General features: G+C 41.7%; 2 protein-coding genes across 2 annotated transcripts in view; one reads left to right on the top strand and one right to left on the bottom strand.

The window, feature by feature from the left end:
- Positions 1 to 136: 136 nt before the first annotated feature.
- tubg1 (tubulin, gamma 1) lies at positions 137 to 15,371 on the top strand. Its single transcript, XM_084745106.1, has 11 exons — positions 137 to 364; positions 743 to 855; positions 4,068 to 4,235; positions 4,325 to 4,393; positions 6,648 to 6,727; positions 7,618 to 7,744; positions 9,554 to 9,640; positions 11,302 to 11,451; positions 11,596 to 11,748; positions 12,846 to 13,007; positions 13,567 to 15,371. Exons 1-11 carry the CDS (start codon positions 316 to 318, stop codon positions 13,762 to 13,764), a joined length of 1,356 nt encoding a protein of 451 aa, XP_084601232.1. The 5' UTR covers positions 137 to 315; the 3' UTR covers positions 13,765 to 15,371.
- A 1,905-nt stretch (positions 15,372 to 17,276) lies between these two features.
- plekhh3 (pleckstrin homology, MyTH4 and FERM domain containing H3) overlaps positions 17,277 to 26,862 on the bottom strand; it is a 44,642-nt gene continuing 35,056 nt past the window's right edge. Inside the window, exons 8-13 of the mRNA XM_084745105.1 lie at positions 24,451 to 24,658; positions 23,342 to 23,469; positions 22,292 to 22,412; positions 21,362 to 21,850; positions 21,084 to 21,275; positions 17,277 to 18,293 (exon numbers count right to left, since the gene is read on the bottom strand). Coding sequence (XP_084601231.1) covers positions 18,123 to 18,293; positions 21,084 to 21,275; positions 21,362 to 21,850; positions 22,292 to 22,412; positions 23,342 to 23,469; positions 24,451 to 24,658 — 1,309 coding nt within the window. The 3' untranslated portion in view covers positions 17,277 to 18,122. The remainder of the gene's footprint in view (positions 18,294 to 21,083; positions 21,276 to 21,361; positions 21,851 to 22,291; positions 22,413 to 23,341; positions 23,470 to 24,450; positions 24,659 to 26,862) is intronic.

Raw genomic sequence — 26,862 nt, forward strand, 5'->3', positions numbered from 1 at the left:
GGAATTTGTCACAATCTTTCTGATCTTAATAAGCCTTTTAGTCAACTTTATGACTCGACCCATGCCTGTGTTTAAACACTCTACAAATTCCGATACTGTAGGTGGCGGTATATACCCTTAATGTCGGTTTGCAATCTGTTTATGACAATAAGAAGAAGCCTGCTTTGAGCGTCACATCAGTACCAAGCGGGAAGGAGCGGGCTGGTGGTGGTGGTGAAGCGGTTGGAGCAGCAGCAGTCTACTTTTCTTGTATATTATTTAGCTAGCAAGCAGCTAGCGGGCTAGCTAAATAAGGAGCAACCGAAAAGACTGATCATGCCGCGGGAAATTATAACGCTTCAGCTCGGACAGTGTGGAAATCAAAGTACGTTAATAATAACCATCCATCTGCTCATATTCAAGCCTTATAACGCCAGCCAGTGTCCATCATGTTAGTTAGCTAGCTAAGATGATCTGTCAGGCTCACTGCTGTGTAACGACGTTAGCTCAAGTGCTAATATCTGGACTAGCTAAACTCAAAATATAATAAACGGCTACCAAGTCAGTATAACCTAGCTTAGCTCACTTATGACTAATGGGGTTTCTTCATAGCAAATGTAACCTAATACAAGTTAACGTTACCTACCTGTGTAGTGTCACGCAGACAACGCTGCAGTTTGTGGTATTTTCATATGTTTACTGTTTGTCTAACCATGACTTAACGTTAACGTCCTGCTAAGCTGCTCCTGTCTGTGTTTTGCAGTCGGGTTTGAGTTTTGGAAGCAGCTGTGTGCAGAGCATGGCATCAGTCCAGAGGGGATTGTTGAGGAGTTCGCAACTGAAGGCACCGACAGAAAGGATGTTTTCTTCTATCAGGTAACCGCTTCAATGAATAATGAATGAACTTTGTTAATGTGGCACCTTTGATGCACAGTTTGCAGCTTTGTGTGCTTCACAATTCAGCAACAAATAAAAAACAAAAACAAACATTTCTAGAATCATGCACATAAGCAAGGGGAGGGAGGAAATACTGGTTACTACTTTTGGAAAATGGAATCAAGTAACTATTATTTATTATATTTTACACGGCTGCAAGTATTATTTTCATAATCGATTCACCATTGGATTATTTTCTCAATTAATTGATTAGTTGTTTGGTCTCTAAAGTATCAGAAAATGGTGAAAAATGTCTATCAGTGTTTCTCAGTGATGTCCTAAAATGTAGTGTTTTGTCCACAACTCAGAAATATTCAGTTTACTGTGTTGGACGAGTAAAGAAACCAGAAAATATTCACGGTTAAGAAAGTGACATCAGGAAAAAATACTCAAACAAATTAATCGATTATCACTTGCTGATTAATTCAATAATCGGTAAATTGTTGCAGCTCTAATATTTTATATTGATTGAGCTAGTAATCATTTTCTCGGTTAATCGATCATCTGTTTGGTCCATAAAATATCAGAAAATAGAGAAATATGTTGACCAGTGTTAACCAAAGCACATGGCGACGTCCACAAATTAGGCCTCAATGTTAATGTTTACTTTTTTCTTATTTTTTCACTTGCCCTGTCATGCAAGTGGGCCAGAAATCTGCTTGTCCAAGTCAAATTTTACTTGACCCATTACAATTTATTTCATTTCCTAGTGGTTGTCAAATAACAACAAAAACTGAAGTGAATAGTCATGTTTATCTGGGCCTGGTGACGTCTTTAAATGTCTCGTTTTGTCAGTCTGAAACCCAAAGATATTCAAGAAATCTCCATATTTGAAAGGTCAAAAACATCATTTTCTGTGATTTTACATGAAAAACTACTTTAATGATGAATCGATTATTAAAATAGTTTAATAGTTTGTTTTTTTACTACTTGCCAAGCAGGCAGTCCTTATTGTTATCCCCTGCAAATGTCTGAGAAATCAGAAGCTGAAATCATAGAATTTTGACAAAGACTCAAAATGATTAATTGTTTATCAAAACATTGGTGATTAATTTAATGTTGACAACCATTTAGTCAACTAATCAACTAAATGTTTTACGCGAGAATCAACAGTTTCTTTAAAAAGATTAAAAACACACACAGGTGTTAAAGTCTATATATTAAAATATATAGTTTATAACAGGTTATATGTTATATTAAAACAATGTTTTGAGTTTGAGTTTCATTTTAAACTGTCACTCAGTCAGCAAGTGTAATATTTAAAGGCAGAGTGTTCCACATTTTTGGGGCGTAGTGGCTAAAAGCAGCGTCCCACAAAGGTTTTAGTGGTGACCTTGGGAACAGTTAAAGGCTGCAGAGTTAAAAGCATGTGTGGACGATCATAAAGTAAAAAAAGGTTTGTATGAGGGATCAAGGCCATTTAGTGCCTTTAAAAACTAAAAGAAAGACTTCTAAGGCAGGTATAGACTAGTATAAACTTAAACAACACTTATGATCCTCTAGAAGTGTGGAGTTGGTGACTGGATCTGCAGAGATTCTGCCCTCTGTCTGTATTTCCTTATTTTTTGATTATTTAGCTGAGCACGAGACATTTTACCAACCCAAAACACTGGCATTTGAATCTGAATGAGACTCAACAATCAACTTTAAATCATCTTTCTGCTGCATTTAGGAACAGCGCGGACAAATCCTACAGATTCTGCCTTTAAAATCAGTTGTAAAAGTTACAGGGAGCCAGTGCAGGTTGTTTAGGAGTTTTATGATCTCTTATTTCAGTTTTTGTTAAAATGCCAGCAGCAGTATTCTGAATGATTTGTAGTTTTGCAATGGCTGCTGGCTGCAGTGGGCCAGTTTACAAAGCGTTTCTGCAGCCAAGACAACTCGAAACAAAGCCATAAACAGCCTTTTCAGCATCACATCACATCACACTCTCTACATTGTGCAAATGATAAAAAGTGGCTTTCGTTAAGGAATTAAAATGGGCAGTCAAATTGAGGTCAGAATCTAAAATAATACCAACTTTTCTCACTTGTGGTCTTGCGTGTGAGGCCAGATGTCCCAGTTTAGCCAGAACAGAATCCCTCTTCATTATCTCTCACGCCATGAGTCACAAAAGGCGTCTATTTTCTGCACAGCATATACAGTGTGCTTTATGTTCAGTCTTTATCAGGTGATGTTTATGCGACTATGCAGATGTGCAACAACATCATCAGCCACTAGATGGAGCGGTTGCACTGTAAACTGAAGTAACTCAAACCCTGCAAGGACACAGAAACCCAGAGGACACGCTCTGTCTCATTACACTGGTCCACATTTGTTGGAGATATTCTTTAGGAAAGAGTTTGTTTTTTGTCTCTAAAGTTTTATTCTTTAAAGAAGAATCTCCTGTTCTGTTTCACTGGCGAATACAACTTCAACACATGCTGTTATTGTCAGCGTACTGTGAAGTGTTTCACCTGATTTCAAGAAGAATTCAGCCAGGTCGCAGGCATTAAAAATTTAAAGTTTGCTTACATTGGTCATAGAGAGGCATCAGCATGAAACAGAGACACTTGAATAACCAGTTAAAAAAGTCAAAGAAATATCCTTAAAAATGCTTCACAGGTTTTAATCTAATCATTATTTACAGAAACTCAAGAAAGTCATTGATGTAAGTTGGATCTTTTGTGGAGAATTCAGAGAAACACTGGTGTTTCTATTTAGGTCTTTTCCAACATACGAAACAACTGTCATGATTTATTGCTGATCATATCTGCCCTCACTTTATATAACTTTGGAAAAATGTTTTGTTTGGCTTCACTGAGTCTGACGGGATTCTCTGTTTCATTATATTGCTCATCATTTTGACCTAATTGTATAAATCGTTTTATTAGCTACAGTGAATAGTCATGTTTAATCCAGGGCTGCGACGTCTATAAAATGTGAAAACATTTTTTTAAAGTCCAAGGTGATGTCTTGAAATGTCTAAAACCCAAAGATATTCAGTTTAATATGATATTAATCAAAGAAAAGCAGGAAATCTCCATGTTTGAGAGGCTGAATAGAGAGGTTCTGCTGTTTTACTTGCAGGTATGTTTTACTTGCCACACACAGTAACCCAGAAATGGTGCAGCATCGCCGTCTAACACATGCTTTTCCCTGAAACTCCACAGGCTGACGATGAGCACTACATCCCCCGTGCCGTCCTCCTGGATCTGGAGCCGAGGGTGATCCACTCCATCCTCAACTCTCCGTACGCGAACTTGTACAACCCGGAGAACATCTACCTCTCTGAGCACGGTGGAGGTGCTGGGAACAACTGGGCCAGCGGATATTCACAGGTGATCGCTGGAAGTGACCTCATGCCATAAATACCAGTTAAAGAAATAAAAAAAATATATAATGCTGGTGTTTTTATATCATCCTGTAGGGCAAAAAAATCCAAGAAGACATCTTTGACATCATTGACCGGGAGGCAGATGGCAGTGACAGTCTGGAGGCAAGTCTGTCGTTTATCGTACTGACTGTCCCTGGGGCTGCGAGCGTTCGGGGCAGAGGCTGTGTGGAATTTTAAGAACCGATTAAAGTAATCTGATATTTCTGTGTGCTGAAATGACACAGTGTAGTCAACTTACTGTCTTAACCCGCTCAAGAGCGACGTGCAGCTGGAGCCTGAAACTCAAACATGCTAAGCTAATGTGATGAGTCGATTTCAGATCAACCTGTAGAAATAGCAGGAATGTTGTCCAAACCATGATCAAGATTTTGAGGCAACAGGCCCCCGGACACAGACGTGTTAAAGGCCCCTCACTCCTCCCACATAGGCGCGAGACACAATCGATAAATAATGATTTCATGTCTCTTTTTGGTTGTTTTGTGTCTTGTGTTTTTCTTTTTACATCTCTTTGTGGTCATCAGTGGAGGAAGTCTTCAAATCCATTACTTAAGTAACAATAATAAACAATTAAAATCAAGCAAGAATAATGAAATCCAACACCACCTTCACAGGTGACAAATAAATGAACATGACACGAATAAAAGAACAGATAAAATAGATTACAGACAGACAGTAAAGAGTCACGAGAGACGACTGAAGTTCTTGAGTTCGGCTGGTTGGAGGCCTCACTGCAGAAGCCCTGTCACCCTTCGTCCTCTGCTAAAAATACAAAAACAGTCACACTAAAATAAATACAAATGGTCTGTTATAAGTAAAAATCATGCATTGAAAATGTTACTTCAGATAAAGTATGCAAGTATCATCAAGAAAATCTATTTTAGTATTATAAGAAAGGGTCCTCAATGCAGAAAAATGTCTACTGTGTTACACTATTATATTTTATGCATCAATAGATTAACATTCTACTGTCATTCATTAAAGGAAAAGCAGGTTTTCACTGTCGTAGTTTAGGTGGAGCTCATTTTGGATCATTTTGTGTAGGACTGCGACTAATGATTATTTTTTATTATTTATTAATCTGCTCTTTGGTTTGTAAAAATTCTGAGAAATGTCGTCACAGTTACCCAGAGTCCAACACGACACCTTCACCATGTTTGTTTTGTTTAACTGACAGCACAAACCTTCAAATTCTTAAAAGTACTTGAAAATTATTCGAACAATTAAAAGTAAAAGCAGCACATTTTTGAAACTGGAACATTAAATAATCTGTTAATCGACTAATTGTTTCAGCTTCACTTGTCTAAACTGTTTGGTAGTTATGATTTTATGAGCTCATCGTATCGAGTCAAAGCAGAAAGTAGCATGGAAAGGAAAAAAAAAACTACCTCAAATTTGTACTTAAATACAGTACTTTAGTAAATGAACTTTGTCATGTTCCACCACTGCTGGTCATTTACGGTGTCTTTGTGGTTGTTTTGCATGTCCCTGTGGTAGTTTTGTGTCTTTGTGGTTGTTTGGGGTCTCTTCGTGATCATTTTGTGTGTCTGTGGTTGTTTTGTTTGTCTTTGTCATTGTTTTGTGTCTCCTCGTGGTGGTTTTGTGACTCTCTGTAGTCATTTTGCTTGTCTTTGTGGTTGTTTTGTGTGTCTTTGTGGTGGTTTTCTTCCTCTTTGTGGTTGTTGTGTGTCTCTCTGTGGTTGTTTTCTGTCTCTTTTGGTGATGTTTTACAGGTGAAGCTCAGATGAACCCTGGGCCCGTGTCCAGTAGGTCCGTTTAGTAATTTCGGAATGATCTGAATCGTATCGGAGTTTCAGACTTTGTTAAAATGGTTCCAGCGCCTGTCATCTCAAAACTAGCAAAGCTCCAGCCGTTGCCTCACTATTATTCTTAGCCTTTTTTTTTTTTTGGGTGAACTTTCTTCAGCTGCCAGCCACCCATGAAATAACACTCGCATTTCCCCTCTAAGGTCTGCAATTTCTGTAACTCATTCACATTATGACCCCACATTATTATTTAGTGTGTGCACTCATGTGTGCGTTGGATAGGAAGGTGGGCCGAGCCGGCGTGAGCATGTGTATGTTGGCAGGGTGTGGCGTGGAGAACGTCTGGTGATAATAGCCGGGCAAGCGCAGAAGGCAGGTATTACAGGGCTGTCTTGGGGGGGTGAGGGAGCCTATTTGTGAGGTGGGGCTGCACTCCCATTTATATAACTGCTGAGGAAGAGAGGCATTTGCTCACCCACACACATTCAGCTTTCTGCATCAGTGGAGTTTACACTAAGCTCTATACACACGTGGCACATGCTGTAGCTGCAAATTTGAGCTGCATGTAATGAGTAACCTTTTTGTCTTTGTAGGGATTTGTCCTGTGTCATTCCATTGCTGGGGGGACGGGCTCGGGACTGGGATCCTATCTACTGGAGAAACTCAATGACAGGTCCATAAACACACATGCAACTTGTTGGACAACTGTTTCTTTCTAACCAGTGGGGGTTGGTAAAGTTTAGGCAACAAATTCTTAAGTTTGTAGTTAAAAATTGTTATATGTATATGTATTTCTTAAAGGGAATATAGCGTTACATTTTTCCCAGAGAGCGCAGGGAGCTTTACTTTATTCAAACTGCTAATATGTATATTTTTAACATTTTGTCACCACTACAGAAACACAAGGGAACTGCTAAAGTCTGATAAGGTTGTCTGACGTTAACTGCTGTTAAATAGCTAACAGCAGTCAATGTGTGTATTGATTACTGACAGTGGCTGAGTGATCAGGCTAATTAACAGTTATTTATACTTGGTTTCTAATGGCAGAATGCAGTTTATATGGTTAATAATGTCTGTTTTTTTTAACTATTTTCTAAATTATAGAGCGAAGAGTATGCATAGAGCAGCGGCTGAGAGAATGCATGAGGGAGGGCGCACAATTAAAGCCCCTCAATTAACAATCATCCTGATAAAACACTCAATAAAGAGTGAGTCAGAAAAAGGAGGGTAGAAACAGATCAAATCCTTTCAAATCAAATCTCTTAGAAGTGTGGTTCGAATATTCTTTTTTGACTCTGATTTTTGGGGGGAGCTTTTTATGACTTCACTGATAGGACAGCTGAAGGTAGACAGGAAAAGGGGGGTGAGAGAATCGGGGGATGACACGCTGCAGGGCTGCAAGCTGGAATCAAACCCACGGCCACTGCAGAGGCCTCAGCACGCTCTATCAACTGAGCTACCAGGGCGCCTCAGGAAAACTACTTTTTTTTTCCCCCAAGCAGGAATGATGATGAACAGCCAACATATTTCTTATGAATAATATATACACTTTCTAATCTCCAGGTACCCAAAGAAGCTCGTGCAGACTTACTCCGTTTTCCCAAACCAGGATGAGATGAGCGACGTGGTTGTTCAGCCGTACAACTCGCTGCTCACGCTGAAGAGGCTCACCCAGAATGCAGACTGTGTGGTGAGCAGCAGCAGCAGCGCTCATAAATGGATGCTGATTAGTCCCATTGCTCTCTTTGCTTCACAACACAGCCACGGCTCTAAATAAGACGGTAGAAAAATGACTGCGCGTGCATTTATTGCAAGCACCGATTTGCTCCTTCGCGGCAGCTGGATGAACCAAAGTAAAAATCCAGCACAGTAGTTAAACTGTTTGGCTATCAGTGAGCTGAAACAGGAAACAAAAATAATCTTTACTAACAAAGCGCTCACTCAAATGGCCAATAAAATTATGATGTAATGTCAGACTGTTAAATAAACTTGGCTTTGTGTGTTCTGACGTAAATGGTAGGGGTCAAAACGCAACAAGTAAATGTTAGTTCACATGTCAAAGGCATCGACATCAAAGAAAAGACATAAGACTCGTCCATGAATAAAGTTTGATTAAGTCTCACAGGCCTATTACACATGGCAGTCGCAGTGCCATAAAAACTATTTTATTAACAGAAATCCACGCTGCGCTGGCGGAGATTTGGCAAAGATTAATGTTGTTTTTAAGTGATTAAAGGAATATTTCACCTCCCAAAAAATCATAATTGCAAATATGAAGAAAGAAACTTTGGTTAACTTTGGTCTCTGAAGTGTGTGGTTTCGTAATGGGACTAGTTTTCATTTCTTTTTAAGTTGTGTAACTGCTATCATGACGCACTTCAAGCTTAGCAATGGTTTCCTCTACCATTACCAAACAGATCAGTGATGCTGAAGTGATGTAATGCAGCCCGATGTGTTTAATGTGGACTGTACTGCTTTTCAGAAACTGGTCATATGGTAAGTTAGGAGGCGATTTGGCCTGGTGTGCTCTGATTAATTTGGCTAGCAGTAAACACACCGGTCATAATTTTGCTTAAGTGAAAACTCAACTCCTGGCGTTTGCTCCGGGTGTTCCTCACCACTGTTTTGAAAGAAGGAAATAACAGGCAAACCAGCTCTAAAAGTGACATAATTTAAAAAAAAAAAAAAAAGGGCTGTGTGGTGGATCTGATTTATGCCGATGTGAAGAGTGGTTCGTGTGGATTTCAGAAAGTAACTGCTAAATTTTCTTTGGCGAGTCTGCTTTGGCGTGTAAGCAAATAAACTTAAAAGTGTTAAATTTGAGAATGGAATTTGGTGTGGTGGTAGAAAGAGAACATTATACACACACGCCCCCCTTAAAGCAGTCAACCGTGGGGAAAGCCTTTCCACTGGAGGACTACTTACTACTACTGCAGTTTCAAAATTACACTCTCCTACTTTGTGTATATGACAGATGTAGTTTAATATTTCCATTTTCTTTTGTAGAAGATCTCCCTTTTATGGGCGCTTCAGAGCTTGTGTAGCAGACTAATAAAGAGGCAAACTGCAGCGCCAGCAGCATTCAGGCATTACAACTCGAACTTAATAAATCTCTGTCTTAAATTGGTGATTGCATTAGTCTGAGATGCTCTGACAGTCTAATGGTGTTTCCTCTCTAATACCTACTTCCTCCGGGGTCTTGCATAAGGCCCTCATGTTGATTAAATTAGCCAGAGGGCTAATAGAATCTGCCTAAGAATTGGTCCCCCTGTTGTGACTGTACAGTGTGTCTTTTATGTTCAGCTCTCCTAACAACAGCACACTGTGTTGCTCCTTAAGAGGTTCCTTGACTGCATGATTACTGCGATACCCTCTCACTCTTCCTTTAACACTGTAGCCGTGTATTGACTTTCACCGTGCTGTTGTGCTGCGGGGCAATCGCTTCTGTTTTCTCTTCATTTGTCTAATAATTGCCCTCTGTCTGTGTGTTGTTTATCAGGTGGTGTTGGATAACACAGCTCTAAATCGCATCGCCACAGACAGGCTGCATATCCAGAACCCCTCGTTCTCCCAAATCAATCAGCTGGTAAGTGAGAGAGAGAGACGTCACTTAGCGTTACAGCCTCCGCCTCTTCCAGTTGTTCTCTCAGCTTGTCACTCAGCGGGTCTGAGTTATAGTTCTAGTTTGCAGTCTACCTGACTGTATTTAAACAAAAGCAAACACAAAGACGGACTGTACCAGACATGCGGCGCTCGCTACAAAAATTACGAGATTCACAAACTAGTTTGGCGAGTCAGTTGCATGTCAAACTGGATTTCAGTTTTCTTAGAAAGGTGTTACACAAGGCCGCACACATCAAATGGTATGTCAGCTTGTTTGACAGGAGCCACATGTGCAGATTTAGTTTTAGGCTGCACTCCTTTTAGGGCTGGTCGACATGAGCAAGAAATAAAGTCTCTGTGTTTTTAACAGGGTAGCTGCGGGGTCTGAAACGTTTTGAATTTAAAAATCTCAAAATAAGGCCTTAAAGGTATTGAATTTTGTTTAACAACGGTCTTAATTTCTTCCCTATCCTTTTGTGGGCTTATATAAAAACTGTAATGTCATTAAATAGCAATTATTTAGTAATGAAAAGGTTTGGGTTAAGCCTATTCTAAGCAATATGAATTGACTAAATTCAAGCACTTGCTAAATAATTTTCTAGGGTTTAAAATTCATACTGATTGTCCATCATATCTTTACTACTTTTGCAGGAAAGGCTGCGAAGTTGGCATTAAATTTAAATTTAAATGGGATTAAAAAGTTCTTAAAGTCTTGGGGGAACCCTGTGTAAGCTTGGAGCTACTTTTTTAAAACATGATTTAATGCAAAAAGATTGCAAAGCAGGCACATCCAAAAGCAATAAATACTTGGTTAAAAAAAAAAACAGAAAAGAGCTGCACACTGGATAATTTTCCCACGATCATTTATCAGTATACCACCATGTGACATTTTGGCCACCAGCCCCTCTTCAGACATGAAACGGTGAATTTGTGTCACGTCTGAAGAAGGGCTTGTGCCCGAAACATCACGTGGCGTTACATTAATAAATGCTCATGTGAACATTATCTAGTGTTTTAAAACATGATTTAAGCATCATATGTTTTAGGATTTTATGCACATGCCTGCCGAGAAAGAATAATAAATATTTGTTCTGCTTGTAAAGCTGTCATAATTATGCAAAATACAGGTTGCCTCATACAGCGACAGACTGTCAGTGTTAGAGAACAGGCAACCAGTTTAATAATCAATCCAGCACAGAGCAGGAAACTGCGCCATAATTCACCGCCTGCTGTTTATGTTTCTTGACAAGCGAGCTCAGATCAGTGTGTAGATTTTTTTTTTCCAGCCTGTCCCTCTTGTAGATGTGACTGTTAATAAATTTACTACGAGATAGCCACATCCACTTAGCCACCTGGAGTCACAACACTGACATGACAGCCGTCTGAAGTCGTCACAGCCCTGTAAACTGACATGAATAGTTTAACAATTTGCGCACCTATTTTTGGGACTTAACACAGCTAATGTTGCTAGCTATCATCAAAGTTACTTTTTGACTAAAAGTCAACTTTGTGTGCATGTTGTAGTAACACAATTTTCATGGTGTAGACACTTTCAAATGATGTTTCACCCTGCTTGTACTCCTTTTCCTGCCAGATTGCAGTAAATATAAAGGTCTGTGTCTAATTGAACCTTCATACACACAGGTTTCCACTATCATGTCTGCAAGCACAACCACCCTGCGCTACCCAGGCTATATGAACAACGACCTTATTGGCCTGATTGCGTCTCTCATCCCTACGCCCCGCCTCCACTTCCTTATGACTGGCTACACGCCACTTACAACCGACCAGTCGGTGAGTTCAAGTACAGTCAAACTGAGAGATGCTTCAGTCAAGAAAATCAGATTTTCTCGGGTGAAACGGTACAACTGGTTCATTTCTGTCGTGTTAACCCAGCATCAGTGGATTGAAGTATTTCTGTGATTAACTGTGTTTCAGGTTGCTAGTGTGAGGAAAACCACGGTGCTGGATGTGATGAGGAGGCTTCTGCAGCCCAAGAACGTGATGGTGTCCACAGGAAGAGAGAGGCAGCCGAGCCACTGCTACATCGCCATCCTCAACATCATCCAGGGAGAGGTCGACCCCACACAGGTACGAAATCTTTATACTTCAGAATACCAAATATTTTGACGTTTGATGAGTATTTAAACTTATTTTGACCGACTCTACTGCAGAGTTATTATGTTTTGTATTTTTCATTAGTTTTTATTTTGGTTTTAACTTTGGCTTCCAGTTTAGTTTCTTTTAGTTTCCTGAGTGGGTTTGCTTGTTTCATTTAGTTTTTACTGTTCAGAAATGTTGAGTTTTAGTTTTTATCAGTTTCAGGTTTTTTTTTCCACTTATAATATGGGTGGCAAGATTTAAGAAGTTCAGAACAGGTATTACAGCACAAACACAATAGACTCACAGTCACCTTGTTTAGATCTGGTATTAACTTGCAGCCTTGGTGATTTTATCACATTGACACAAGACAGGAGAGCTCTGCGGGGCGCTGCGATTTTAGAAATGAAGCATGATACTCACTTTTACTTTTTCTGATGTTTTCACATCACAAGACATTAATGACAGAGTCACAGAGCTGAACAGAGAGAGAGAGAAAAAGTGTGCATCTCAGTGCATCATTTTTTTTTTTTTACAGGAACAAGTTAATGTTTTGCATTTAATGCTGATTAATAAGGCACAATTGATTAAAACATTGTCATAGCTCTTTCACCTCCCCGCTCTGCATGCCACACTTTTTTCTCCCTGTTTTTAACTGGCAGCGCACTGGGACATGTGTTTTTTCCACAAAGAAGAAAATAATTAGATGCATAACTTGAATTACAAGAAGGCCAAAATAATCAAAAATCTGTTGGTCCTCCTCACGCATAATTCACAAAATAGCGTGATTGTTCATTGGAGTCTGTAGTTACTTGTGTGTTCACAAACATTGGCTGTAGGTAAGACAGCCCATGCGTGGACTTGCACAACATCAGTTGAGTAGGCGGTCTTTTAATGTAGCCCAAACCACATTTGTTGTTCACACTGCTAAAAGAATGTGGTCAGATGTGGTCCAGACTACCTCCAAATGTGGCCTGAGAGACTGAACGTCAGTGTGTCCTGAATGCGTTCACACCTGTACATTGGGCTGTCCATGTGTGATCAGATCACTCTATCACTCTAACTATATTAACCTTGATCTACTGTAGGTGCACAAAAGCCTCCAAAGGATCAGGGAACGCAAACTTGCCAGCTTCATTCCCTGGGGTCCCGCTAGCATCCAGGTGGCTTTGTCCAGGAAGTCCCCGTACCTGCCCTCAGCCCACCGAGTCAGCGGCCTGATGATGGCCAACCACACAAGTATCTCCTCTGTAAGTGCTCAGCTTGCCTGCTCAGTTACATTTTCCTCCGGTGTGTATTTATACAGTAGAGAACTGTGTCTGTTTGTTCTGAGTCGATGCTTGAGGACATGCGTTGTCCTAAAACCGAAGTTGAGCCGCCACAGCAGCAGCTCGAGGGGAAGTCCACAAAAATTAGGTTTTGGATCCTCATCCTGCTAAACAAGACAATTCCCTGTAACTGTAGATGTTTTTGTCCCCCTTTTTGCCGGTTTAAAACATGAGCTGTGAAACAGGGAAGTGCAGTCCTGTGATGTTATTAAATTACTTAATCCGAGATGATTGCGAAAGCCTTTACAGTCATTACATTGCCTAAATTAACATTATTTTTCTCATTGTTTTAGGTTTTAAATTTAAGTAAGGGGAAATTACAGTCATCTAGAGGAAGTGAAGTCATACATTTCATTTTCCTTTCTTGTAACACAGATGCTGAAATAGAAAGTTTTAAAGAAGTCTGACAGGGATAAGTTTCAGGTTCTTATTCTGAGTATTTGGACTGAGTTTTGATGTCCTTTCTGTTTCTATCTCCCAGCTGTTTGAGCGGACGTGCAGGCAGTATGACAAACTGCGTAAGCGCGAGGCCTTCCTGGAACAGTTCCGTAAAGAGGACATATTCAAGGACAACTTTGATGAGCTGGACAACTCTCGCGAGGTGGTCCAGCAGCTGGTGGACGAGTACAGCGCAGCCACGCGGCCTGACTACATTTCCTGGGGAACGCAAGAACAGTGAACAGACTTTTTGTTTTGTATCTCAACTACAAAGCAGTCGGCATACATGCTTAGCTAGTTTATCCTCAGTTATTTTCTGTCCCTTTTTCACTTTTCAAGATATTTCCTCCTACATGCAGGTGCCCCAAAATAGACAGGTATTTGGCCATAGCTGCTTCTCTGAAAAAAAAATATTTATTGGCTTTTTATAGCATGTAATAGTATAGTGTGTTTGTGTCTCAAAATTGAAAGGAGACTGAGGGATGAGTGTTAACATCCACTGTTATTATATTAACCAAAAAGCAAAGTGACAGTGTTTTTTTGGGACTGTATCACACCCTGGAGATTCTCAAACCCAGTTTAAATAAACAATCTTTACCTAGTAGTCCAGTGACGTTAAAGTAAGAGTACTTCTTTCCTGCAAGTCTGTGCAGAAAGCGTCAATATATCTTGTACAAAACAAACTAAATGTCTGTTAATAGTTGTTCCTTTTTCCATTCTCCTAAACTCAACTTTCCCCCCCTTGTAGCCTATTTTTCCAGCAATGTAAGACAACCTGTTGCCTTGTTTTGGTCTATTTTTATACTGAGTACAGTACATTTAGTTTTTGTGCAGTTGATTTACAGTAAAAATGTCCAGCACTTATGAAATGATTGCCTTGAATAATGGGAGTAGGACTGATAAGGGTGCATTGCATGATGGTTAATGCAGGATCTTCTATCCCAGACGTTTCTAACATGGTGCTTTTTACCGTCTGTCTGCTGCTGATACACATTGCTCATTTGTTACCACTGTACATGACCAACAAGAATGTCAAGATGAAGTTGGGCTTGAGCCAAAAACATTGAAATACATGCCATATACACTGCATTAACATTTTAAAAGGATAGTGCAGATTTTTTTAAAGTGGGGTAGATGATAGTCGGCATGAGCCCAGGAGAAGGAGCAGGAGACCTGTTGCAATATACTGCAACAAAGTAATGCAGAACGTGGGAGTTGCAGGTCTACATTTGCTCAATCAGTTAGGTTCCCTGTGCTACTTTGTGACTACGTGTCTTATACAAGCCAAATATCGCCGTCTCCAAACCAGCCAAACTCCAGAGGCAAAGTCTGTAATTTTACCTCACAGAACATGGCAGTTCTGGGCAACCGCCGCCTTAATCTGTGTTTGTGTTAATGTATGGACTTACGTGAACCCAAACTAAGACACACAATAACACAAACAAACTAACTGATTGAGGCAGCGGTAGAGCAGCAACTCCCGCGTTCTGTTGTGTAAAATTACTGTTTTTGTCAAAGGAGTCTGGTGGCCTTGGAGAGAGTGATATTTGGCTCATATAGCAGTAAAAGTTTGCCATTTACTGTAGGTAATACATTTACTAATGACCATGGATAAGTACCTCAAAACATAACCGCACTTCAAAAAAATCTGAACTATCCCTTTAGCAGCATTTGTCACCTACAATAGTGAAAGTAACAGTTTGCACACATGAACACGGTGTATATATAAATATACTTTAAAGAATAGCTGGTTCACTGGCGTTCTCTGTATTGTCTAAAATGAATATTCTGTTTCCTGTTGCTTTTCTTGTTGGACCTGTTAAAAATGAATAAACACATTTTCTATCACTTTGTATTTGCTTTTTGAAATGTTCCTGGTGTTTATCTGCAGGTGCACTTGGTAGGCTTTGAAGGTAAAGGTAATTTTATTTCTCAGTTAAAGCTGTCTACAAAATTTCTTTCTTCACCTGGAGTTCCCATGTTCTGGTGGCCGCTCATGTAACTCAGTTAAGGCTCATTACCACAGGGGAACGTAAAGGCACTTAGCAACGCTTGCTCAACCAGCTATTGTTTTTAACCAGAAAGACTTCGGGGGAGGCACGGCTCTCAGCTCTGCTGCTGGCGCCAAACTTCAGACTTTTATAAAATGTGCCTGGTTGAAAACAATAGTGTGACACTGCTTCACTGGTCAAGGCACAAGAAAGCACATTTTCTGATGATGAAACAAAGGAAATGAGCACTGAGGCTGAACAACAGTACCAAAGACTAAATATGGTAAAATGGTGCTGTTTTTATTAATTACATACAGTATTTATAGTTTTTATTGCACTTCCAAGTTAGTTAAAACAAACAATAGTGCAATTAACTATATACACATTACATAAAAAGGTACCATGCAGCATACAAACAAGCTTAATACAAAGCAACAACATCTGCAATTTGATTTTTTTTTTTTCTTTTCATACGTGTAGCTCGGAGCTGCCTGCAGCTGCAGTACAAAAAGCAAAGACCTGCTCGTGAGCAGGGGACAGGGCTGACTGTGCAATGACTCGTCAAGGCCTTTCATGGTGAGAGGATTTAAGTCTTTGAGGCTGGTTATTGCATGGGGTTGTGTAGCAGACAGTACTCTAAAATTACATTTACAAAGCCTATCTATGGTCTCAGATTCCTAAAAGGTCATCTACTACATTAACATAAAGTGTACAATGTATACAACATGATGTCTTCATAATTGTCTGACATTCAAGTTTAAAGAAAAATTAGTAAATGTGAGGACAGTCAAATATAAATTGGGGGATCTGTCTGCTTTGGGATAATTTCTTGTCGTAGAAGCTTATTAAAAAAAAAACAAAAACAGACATCTTTGGTCCATGCTCAAACCCATGACTTGGCGAAACTTTGGCTTCACAAGAATACTCGAACAGTGAACACAAAGACGGAGCTACACAGGATTTACACACCTGAACTGCTTTACAGAGCAGAACCAAAGGCATTTATGGCCTCCGGTTAACCTTATATCAAAACACGTCTGGGTCTGCATTTAAGACATAAAGAACAGTAAAAAATAGAAAGTTTGCATAAATAATACTAGAAAAGCATCCATGGCCTGATTAAAAAAGGTCCTGTTTAAATGGCAAGGGACAGATGGGGACGGCAGGGCAAATGGCACGGTAAATATGGTGTCTTGTCTTAAAGGGACAGTTTACCTCAAAAGTCAAAAATACGTATCTTCCTCCTACCTGTACTTCTATTTATCCATCTAGATTGCTTTGACTCACGCCAAAGCAATCTAGATGAATAAATAGCACTACAGGTAAGAGGAAAAATATGTATTTTAGATTTGATCAGATCAAATCTGTGACGGGGGGGGGGGTGTTATGTGTGCTCTAAGTTTAATTTCTTCCATTATATACACGCACATTGTGAAAATAACAATAATAAACAGAGAAGCACCTGTTATTTTCAGCAGAGTAGAGCTGCATTAGGGTCGTAACTGACATAAGCAAAAATGATCTAATCAGTCAAGTGTTAACCAAGTTTCGTGTCAAGGATTACAGCCGAGACAAGCAGCACAACAAAGGACGCATGAGAGCATTTGGTGGAGACGACGTAGAAACAGCTCCAAAACTCCTTTGGTTTATGTGAAACACAATTAACTCGGATCCTGAATGTCATCCAGGAAACGGTTCTCTTGATCAAATACACACACATACAGTACGCACGCACACACGCACACACACACACACAGAGATAATCCCATAGGTAAGAGTCTATATGGTCACGGCAGCCAAAGTGACTTAGCTACAGAGTTCAACATCTGTTTCCAGTTGCAAGTTCACATGGCTCACTGCATCAACAGTTCCAGGTAATGCAAGCCTGGCGGGGACCTTATGAAAACTGACCGTCTCTGATGAACGTGTCAGCATAAGGGCACGTGAGAGAGAGAGTGAGTGAGTGTGTGTGCGTGTGTGTGTGTGTATGCAAGAGAGAGAGCCAAAGACAGGGTGTGTGTGTCACTAAATGTTCTCAACACTATTCCAGCAGTGCATGAGGGACGACTGCCTTCTAGGAAAGGCAATACAAATATGGCACACTTCGAGACAGAGTAGTGTTTTCACTCTAAGCTTCACGAGGGGAGTACCACAGCTTATTGTTGCAATAAGTCTTGACTCTTTTGATGCTATCTCTCCCTGATGTAGCAAGGCTCACGCCAACGTCTCACATTGTCGAGGGAGGAGGTGGGTTGTGTTGCCATGTAGGGTAACAGAGGTGGTTGCGTGACAGGATGGGGTGGAGGGTATGTGACAGCTCATCAACAACCGCATTGGTTTCTGTGGGTTTCTGGCCTCACTTGCAAAACAGAACCCCCTCGCCTTCCCCGTCCCCTCCTCCATCAGCCAGCTCCTTCAGCTGGAAAGCTCAGCGAGGGTTTATTTTCACGGATGGGGAGTGAAAACAGCGCTCTCTTTGTTTTGGCTGCCGTGCCGTTCCCAGTGGAGGAGGCGTGGTGTCCTGAGGACTGGGGCTAGGCCTCGCAGGGGCCACGTGGAGGAGGACGGTGGGGGTTTGGGGGTGTCCGGGCGGGTAAGGGTCCCTCTCTCAAACTGGGTGCGAGGGCAGCTCCAGGAGGGTGGGTGTCAGCGTGGAGGCCAGGTGATGGAATCCCACCTCCGTGCTTTCTGCTATGGTGATGTCCGCATCTTCCCCTTTCCCTCGCTGGCGACGGATGGCACTGAAATACGCATTCATCAGCTGCATGATCTCAGTCAGCTGTGACACAGAGAGAGACAGAGACAGAGAGGTCAGATTGGTGGCAGTCTTAGTGTCTGTCTGGCACTGTCACAGGAGGGTGGAGAGGGATGATGTCATTCAGCTGCTAGAAAAACTGGATCCTCCAGAAGCTGAGGATGATGCTGTTTGGCATATTCCGGAGGACACACACACCCCTCGATCACATGTGCGTGGATATTTCATCATTTTGACACATTTTGTTCAGCAGCTGTTGCAGGAAAAAAAGGAGGGAACTGCGGAGGAGTTCATTTGTTCATCTGTCTCCCTGTTACCCTGACATTGGTCGACATGACCGCCAAACCACCATAACCCGCCATGACCATTACCCCCGCTAGTGATGCAACAGATACTCCTTCTATGCAAATTTCCTCATTATTATTAGGAAAATGTCAGCTCCATGTTTACCTCACCGTGGCTAAAAAAATGGTCTGATCTACTGTAACCAACAACATAAACGCATGAGGATCATTCCCTTCAACTGAAGGATATTTTTTACATGCTTTTATACTTTTACTGTAGTGTTTCTGATGCAAAACAGAATTTTAAGATAGTTTAAGAGGCAGAGATTAAAAGTATTGAATGAAGATAAAGAAATATATTCTATAATTAGTTATATGTCAATATCAAATCATTTTGATGCTTTGCAGGCACAACAACTGCATTGCAAATGAATATTAGGTTACAAAATTACACATATAACGTGACTTCTGGTATAAACCACATCCACGTCTGCAATTCTATCCACATGTAGATACAGAGACAGATCTTTTTGTTGGTCAAACACATAGTTAATTTCCAGATAGTTTTTCTGGCTGAACAGATAAATATATGTCAAATAATGACATCTCCATGCAGCTCTAAACCTTACTCTAGTCCTTGCCTGAAAAAGTTGTGAGAACACTGACTGAAGAACTTCAACCTGCAACTACTCTTCAACTTTGACTGTAACGCTTGAATTAGCAGCTAATTTTGTTCTCACTCTTAACTCCAGGCCTAACCATAATCACCCCCTGCAAATCGCCTCTTTTTTTTTTTTTCCTGCCCAGTAGCTAAAACCCTGCACATTCATGTCAGAGCAATATGAGACCTGAAGTTCATAAAAGAAGGAGCCTTTCTGGGTTGTACTTCAATTTGCCTGTGCGCCCAATAAATAAATAAAAGCCACTTTTGTGCCCCATGAGAGATCACAGAGGGATTTTTTGTTCCGTGTGGGAAGATGCAAGCAAATCTACCCAGTGAAAGGCAAGATTTGTTCTCTACTAAAAAAAAAAAACAAAAAACGTCTGTTTGGAAGAACATTCATGTTTCTGAGAAATGTTGCCCAATATTTTAATCTAACCACTGCAATAAAACTCACCCCCAGTTGCCATTTAATGCCAGGAAGTCAGACTTTTGGTGGTTAGCATTGGTTGGAGGGCAGGGGCAGGTTGTGTGCTCTCTATTTAGACCAAATTAATGAGTGTGTTTAAAGTGGGTCAGAGAGCTTGAGGGAGGGTGGTATCATGAGCAGACTGCGTGCTTCTTTCACTGACTCTGCAGAACACTGCATGGTGATAAGGTCACTTGGCCCTGCACTGTACACAAACTGAATCCTGCCTATGGTGGAGATAGATTGTGTCTAGCGAGAAACAGCTCCAGTAATAAGAGATTTAGTTCCTTTACATGACAATTCCTATATTTTTCAACCTGGATCCTGTATTCCCATGTTTTGGTATCTACATGGATAATAGGGCCATTTTTTTAAAACCAGAAACAGCCGTTGTATCTTTCTGGTCAAAGCCACCAGACTCCTTTCACAGAAGCATTAATTTTACAGTTGTGACCGTCTCGCTTTGTCTTTCCACTGTCCCAACAATTCTGTTTGGTTGAAATTAACTCTGAAAATATCAGGAGAAGAGCGAGAGGAAGTCTAGAAGAGAAGCAGTGAGGAGAAACATGTACAGCCATTATAACTTCACATCTAACTCAATGTATTATGGGTATTTTCAAACCCAACAACCGCGGTCAACCCCCCCCCCCCCCCCCCTTAAACAAGCCCGTGTTATGAAAGTGAACTCCTGTGTGTGCAGAAAAAGTCTTATTTAAAGTCTCTGTGTGTTCAGCTCGCAGCATTTTTGTAGCTTCTAAGTGAACCTCTGTGGTTTGAAGTTTAGTTTCTGTCCTGTGCCACCTTTTTTAGGCTCAGTTATCTGCTGTTTCATGTGGGCTTCCTGCTTGATAAGAATCATGTTAAATTACAGCTGAAGAAAACTCAACATATCCTGGTTTTGCTACTTTATAATAAAAGCATTTGAATAACAAGATAACACATGATAATTACTGTGAAGAATTTATAGGAAATTAAGTGTTGGTTTACTGTTTTACAGCTGCCTGAATCAAGCTTAGATCAGTTTCAAATAAAGGCACACCTTCAAGCAGGTAGCCTTGTTATAATGGAGATGCAAATCCTTGCCGTGCTCAAATCAGGTCAGTGCATGTGTATTGAAAAGGGGTATCTCTGTAGCAATCCTTTCCATAATGTTGTCAGAGACTTAGAATAATAATCTGAGCCTGTCAATGGAAAAAACAAGGAAGTGGATGCACTCTGGCATTTGACAATTGTCCGTAGGGATAACATTGAAGACTATTTTCAGCTGCAGCGCTCTCTCTCAATACTGGACCAGTTGAAAAAAATGGTTCACCACGAGTCACTTAAACATAAAAACAGGAAAAAAGAAAAATTAAAAAATCCAAAGTTAGCCTTTAACCTTGGGGTGTGAGTCACAATACCTTGGTGGTTTCAAACAGCAGATCCCGATCCCCAGCTGTGATCTTGAAGGTGTTGCTATCAGAGACGCCGTAGGAACAGATCTGGCCATAAGGGAAGGACTCCAAAGCCTCCGCCTCTCCCTGCCGATACAGAGACACGGATGTAGCAGCTACACCCAACCACAACTTCTGGGAAAAACTGCCTGTTGAACTCTGCAGGGAGGAAGAGGTAAGCAGATGTAAGAAAAGCTCAGAGTTAGTCCAACAATAAAACTAAAGTGTGACCTCACAGTACTCACAATGTAAAAGTCCACTTCATAAAGAGTGCATCCAAAACCCGACCACTGGCGTGCAATTGTGAGGTAGGCAGCCATACTGTCCCTGCGGCTGTAGCCAGACAGACCTTTCCACCGCTCCAAGATGGATCCCATGACGGCCGCTGACTCCTCCTTCAGCCTGCTCCGCAGACGCATGTCCTGCTCCACCTTTTGCTTGTGCACTGCTGTAGCTGTGTGGCTCCAAAGCGTCCCTGCCAGGAGGCCCGACGGGAAACGCTGCGTTGTGGGGCAGCCCTGAGCCGCCACCTGACAAGGAGGCAGGGCTTGAGGTGAAGAAAGGGACATGAGGACTCGAGCTTCCAACACATGACCCGGGAAGAGCTCGTCCAGAGGCGGGCAGGGGGCGTGTGTGGTGAAGTCACCCATCAGACACTGAAGCCTCAGGGCGGCTAAGGCCTGCAGGTCCTCTTCGCAGGCTGGCAGCTGACCACGCACCACCATCTCATGGCACTGCACAACCAAGGACAAATCCAGGACAAACAGGAAGAAACCGAACAGGAGGAAAAGAAGTCACAATTTGTCAGTAACAGCCTCATTCCTGCCATCAATCCTTTCTACCGCACCCTGTTTTATTTTGTCCCATAACTCTTTTATGGGAGTCCTCAGGAAAAATGTTCTAATGAAGCCAGTGCTGGCTGCCTTTTGCCCTCTCTGCACTACAGCCAGTGCTCTTAGTCATGGTTTTTATGCAGTGTGTTTTATGGCAATCACCGCCCGTAAGACATTAATGATTGTTAAGTAAAAACATAATAATCCAATGAAATACGAGGAATGAATCACCGCTGGACAATAAATTATATCTCATTATCAGCAATGAAATGTTCACTCACAACCAAAGACGTTCTCAAAGAAGGACTTTGCCCTTTGAGGAGTTGTGCTCTGCTCCATTACCTGCTCAAAGAGGAGGAGATACTCAATGCTGTCCACTGATATGCTGTCAGCATCCAACAGGCAGTAGAGCTTGAAACACAGTTTCCATTGGGATTTAGACTCCGACTCTTTGGTGGAGAGGCTGCACAGAAGAGTGACAGCAAGGGTTAGAGAGCTGGCAAGGGAAAACAATATACTAATATATAATATTCCAAAAAAGTTGTGACTTTCTGTAAAACATAAGTACAAACAAAATGCAATGACTTGCAAATCCTTTCTGACATACAGTCAATTGCAAGACACATTCTGCATGTGTCACAACAGTGTGGCTTCATAGTAAAAACTAGACACTGAACTAGGTACTAGACTGACCTGCCTGCAGTCCTGACCTGTCATGTGTGGTGCGTTATAAAGCACGATGACTGTTGAGCATGTGAAGTCATATATCAAGCAAGAATGTGACAGAAATTCACTTTCAAAACTTTCATAATTAGTTTCCCCAATTCCTACACACTTTCATGGCGTTCTGCTTTGGTTTAGTTTTCACACAATGTCCCAACGTTTTTGGAATTGGGGTCATACAGATGAGTTTCATGTTTACCCTGTCATTCAGCTCTGTGAGGACATGGAAGCCCACACGCAAAAAAAAAGAAAAAAACCCACACATCCCTTTTATTCCAGCGGGAGCCCTTATCGTTTCATTCGAGACTCTCTGCCTTGTACAACCAAATGACATCAGCCTCACCTTGTCTGGCTTTGCTGACAGGAATAGTGACACAAGTCCAGTTTCCCAGCAGGGTGTCATGTTTGACCAACAACACCAGACAAGGTCACCAGTTATCAAGGATACTGGATAACGTTTGCATGGGAGTTGGACTAGTGAAGATAAATATACAATCCACTGCTCTGTTCACATTCATCTAACGAGTGACAAATAGCTCAGATTCCTGCCAAACTTAGACAAGGTGTTGATAGCATGTCTGTCTGCTTGGTTTTTATTGTGTCTGACTTCCTTGTGTGTGTCTGTCTGCTCTGTTTTACAGGGTGAAGACAGAGAGTTGCTTTTCAAACCTGGTCAGGATGTCTGCGATCAGAGCGCTGCCTGTGATCGGCTGCTCCCACAGTGCATTCTGCTCATACAGTGCAAACGTGTTTTTGCTGTCTTGCAGGCTGAGCTTCTCCTGCATCCTTCGAACCACCTGGGGAGGGTCAAGAGGAAGTGGGTTGAAAAGACGGTTGACAAACAAATGTTTAAACTTTAAAGCTACTTTAAGGACTTGTTATCAGGCTCAATTAATTGCTGATGCCTCTATCTGACCTACATAAGCAAAGGAGACCATCTGAGAGAAGATACTATTATTCTTGTTGCCCGTCACTGGGTCAGATTCTCCTTGAAATCAGATTAAATGAGTCTGTGTTTACATTTTTCCAAACAAAGTTACAGTGAGCAGCAGTAAAGAAATCAGGCAGAGGTATTTCTTTAGTTAATTTTATTTTAGCGGCACAACAGATCATAGTAAACCATCACTGTGTGAAATACAGTTTTACTGCCGCTGTTACTTTTTAGAGTAATAATTCCCTAAAACTGCCCCCAGTTTGGAGAAGCAGCTGGAGTCCCAGTGTAGGAAGTTGAGCACTGCTGTGTACAGTAAAACGAGTTTAAGCAATGAATGTTGCTGGTCTACTGCTTCCTCCATTGGTTAGTTTATTTGTATTGTTGTGTGACTCTGGTGAATCAGAACTAACCCTGTAAAACAGAGAAGTTGCACTACAACACAAACAAATCAACCAATTCAGCCAGCAGTAGCAGCCCCTGTGTTCTGCAATGCAAAATGACTGTTTTTGTCAAAGGAGTCTGGTGGCTTTAAAATATTATACACTTAAACTGGCTAAATTATGTTTTGCTGCTGATCCTGTCCACAGCACGACACTGCTTAGTTTCTGTGTCTACACTCCTAGGTAATACACTGACTATGGACAAGTACCTCACAATCCCAATTGAAATAATCTGAACTATCCCTTTAAGGATGAAAACAGAAAAGGGAGAAATGAAATTCCTGTGATTATCATGGCTTAGCAATGTTACTAGACTCCAGATTGGGCTAAAAGTTTTGAACAGGGACATGCAAGAAGCTGAAAAATTGAGAAAGGTTATGCTGTAAAGTGAAATACAGACAAACCTCATTGGCAGTCGTGTGTGAGCTGATGTAGAGCTGGCAGGACCCGGGGCCAGGATAGTGCACAGTGCACAGCATCTCCTGTCGGTTCATCAGCATCTGGATCTCCTCCCAGGATGGCACACACTCCCGACACTTGGTCTTCTCCAGTGCCTCGCTGATGAATGACGCATAGTTATCCATCTCAGACTCAGGACTCTGGCTCTGGATCCTGCGAGAAAGTGTGAGAGTGAGACGGGTGTATACATACCGTGTGTGTGCGCGCGCGTGTGAACTTAGAGTTACTAGATATTTGCCAGCAAAATTAAAATGTTCAATACGTAAAAGGGAAAATGTGTTAATGCTCCTGATGTTAACAGTGACTCAAAGTCTGAAAAGTGTTATGCTATGATTATGGGCTTTGCGTCATCCTTTTGATTCAACCGAGTTCTTTATTTTCTTTGGGCTGGCAATGCTCAAAAGTCAATGAGGCGAAGAATGACAAATGTTCTCACTTTAGCTCTTAGGGACTCAAAAGGCTCAACATCCCTCAATCCTTCAAAGAAAAGGAAAATGGCAAAGAAAACATGTTTGACTTTGGGTAGCGCACGAAACAGGAAAAGGTGTTTCCGCTCCTGTGAACCAGAGTGACCTGCCACTTCCTCCCAGTGGAGTGTCCAGGAGTGTTAGGTGAGAGTGTGTGTGTGTGTGTGCCGTTGTTTTAAAAAGGGACACAAAGACAGCAGACAACACACTCCAGCTGGAGCCTGAAGTCTCTCACACTTTGCGGAGTGTGAAAGGTGTGAAATACAACCTGAAGGGAGTTATGAGCTCAGCCCTGTGTAAACACAGAGGGGAAAAATAGGAAGGAAACAATTATACCGCGATGTTCGTCCCAAAATACACAAAACGGAGGACAGAGTGAGGCGAACAAGAGGGCCTCAAATATTCTGCCAGACAGAGAGAGGCCCTCTCATTCCCTCCCCATGTCTTGCTCTCTCATAACTATATGTCCACAGGGTGGGATTTGTCCTGCTGAAACATAATTAGGAATGTTCCACTGAGTCTATGTGATCCTTCCTATATGCTCCTCTCTTCACCCTCTTTCCTCCTTTCTTGCCCCCTCCTCCTCCTCTGCTTTCTTTCTCCTGGCCTATTCTCTCTGACAGCAGACATTCCCCCTGGGGGTTTCTCAGGGCACTGGGGGAGTGGAGGAGGGTTTCTGGGCCCACTGCCCAGCTCCAGTCTTAGCTCTGCCCAGCTGCAGCCTCAGCACTGATCCACAGAGTGAGAGTGCGTGAGAGCGACGGCAAGACGTATCAAAACACACAGGCAGCCAGTTCCACGGCGTTATTGTGAATCGACATTGCATGCAACTGTTCCATTAGCTAGAGGGTGATTCCCAGCACAGACATATAGATAGAAAACTGTAGTGGTTTGATGGCATGGTGTTAGACAGAAAATCTAGAGCAGGAGATTAGCACTGCTAATAACTTAGATTAGCATGCTTGACAGAGGGGCTAATTCAGACCTGCAAATCCAGCTCTAAAACACTGGATCTGTCTGAGGGAACACGCTAACAATGTGAAGGCATATCAGGCTACTATATCTAAACTGGTGGTCAGCGGTGCTGGCGCCTGCTTTGTGTCCACCGTCTAGACCCTGTGTTTTCCCTGCTACTACACGCCACTGGTTCACCTTCATTTTCCAGCATTCAACCTGTTATGTTCTCCCTCACATGCTCGCTCATGACCAACAACCGACTCCTGCTCTGATGCACCATTTTTAGGTCTCATGTCCACACAGCATTTTTTTTGGGTGAATGAGGAGACAGTCTGTGGCAGTGTGCGGCCACCTAGAAAGCTCAGAGTGCTCCTTTTTTCATGTGGCAGCTCCAAGCGCCTCTGGTTGAAAATCACTCAACTTTCCAGGAAGGCGCTGGTGTTGTTTTTTTTTTTTTTAGGCTACCAATCATATATTAGATTTGGACTCATCAATCTAGAAACCAAAAAAAATTTGTTTGTCTCAGCTCAAAGAAAAATACGTTTTTAAAGTGTCTGTGTGTTCTACCCTGACACGCTACGAAAAGCCATCTGGGAAGTTTCTTTGGAAAAAAAACACTGCACGCAGGTGATTGCATGAAACATCTGTCTATCACATCTAGACATCTACATAGGCTAACTTTATAAGCGGCCATTATGTGTTCGAGGCAGATTCACTTCCATGGACGCTTCTCACTGTCGTCCCACCTTAAACCACACCTGTAGCTGCCAGTGGTCCTTCCTTGGACGCTGATTGCCTGCCCTACTTTTGTTGCGGACACAAACACACAACCTCAAGCCTGGCAAGATGGATTCTCGTGTGATCTCGTGAATCCAACTGCCTTGCGAGGTTAACATATGTTCAGCTCTCAGTACTTTTGTAGCCTAAAACTGA

The sequence above is a fragment of the Lutjanus erythropterus genome, chromosome 19, assembly GCF_056507025.1.
Source record: "Lutjanus erythropterus isolate fLutEry1 chromosome 19, fLutEry1.hap2, whole genome shotgun sequence".
Taxonomy (NCBI): domain Eukaryota; kingdom Metazoa; phylum Chordata; class Actinopteri; order Lutjaniformes; family Lutjanidae; genus Lutjanus; species Lutjanus erythropterus.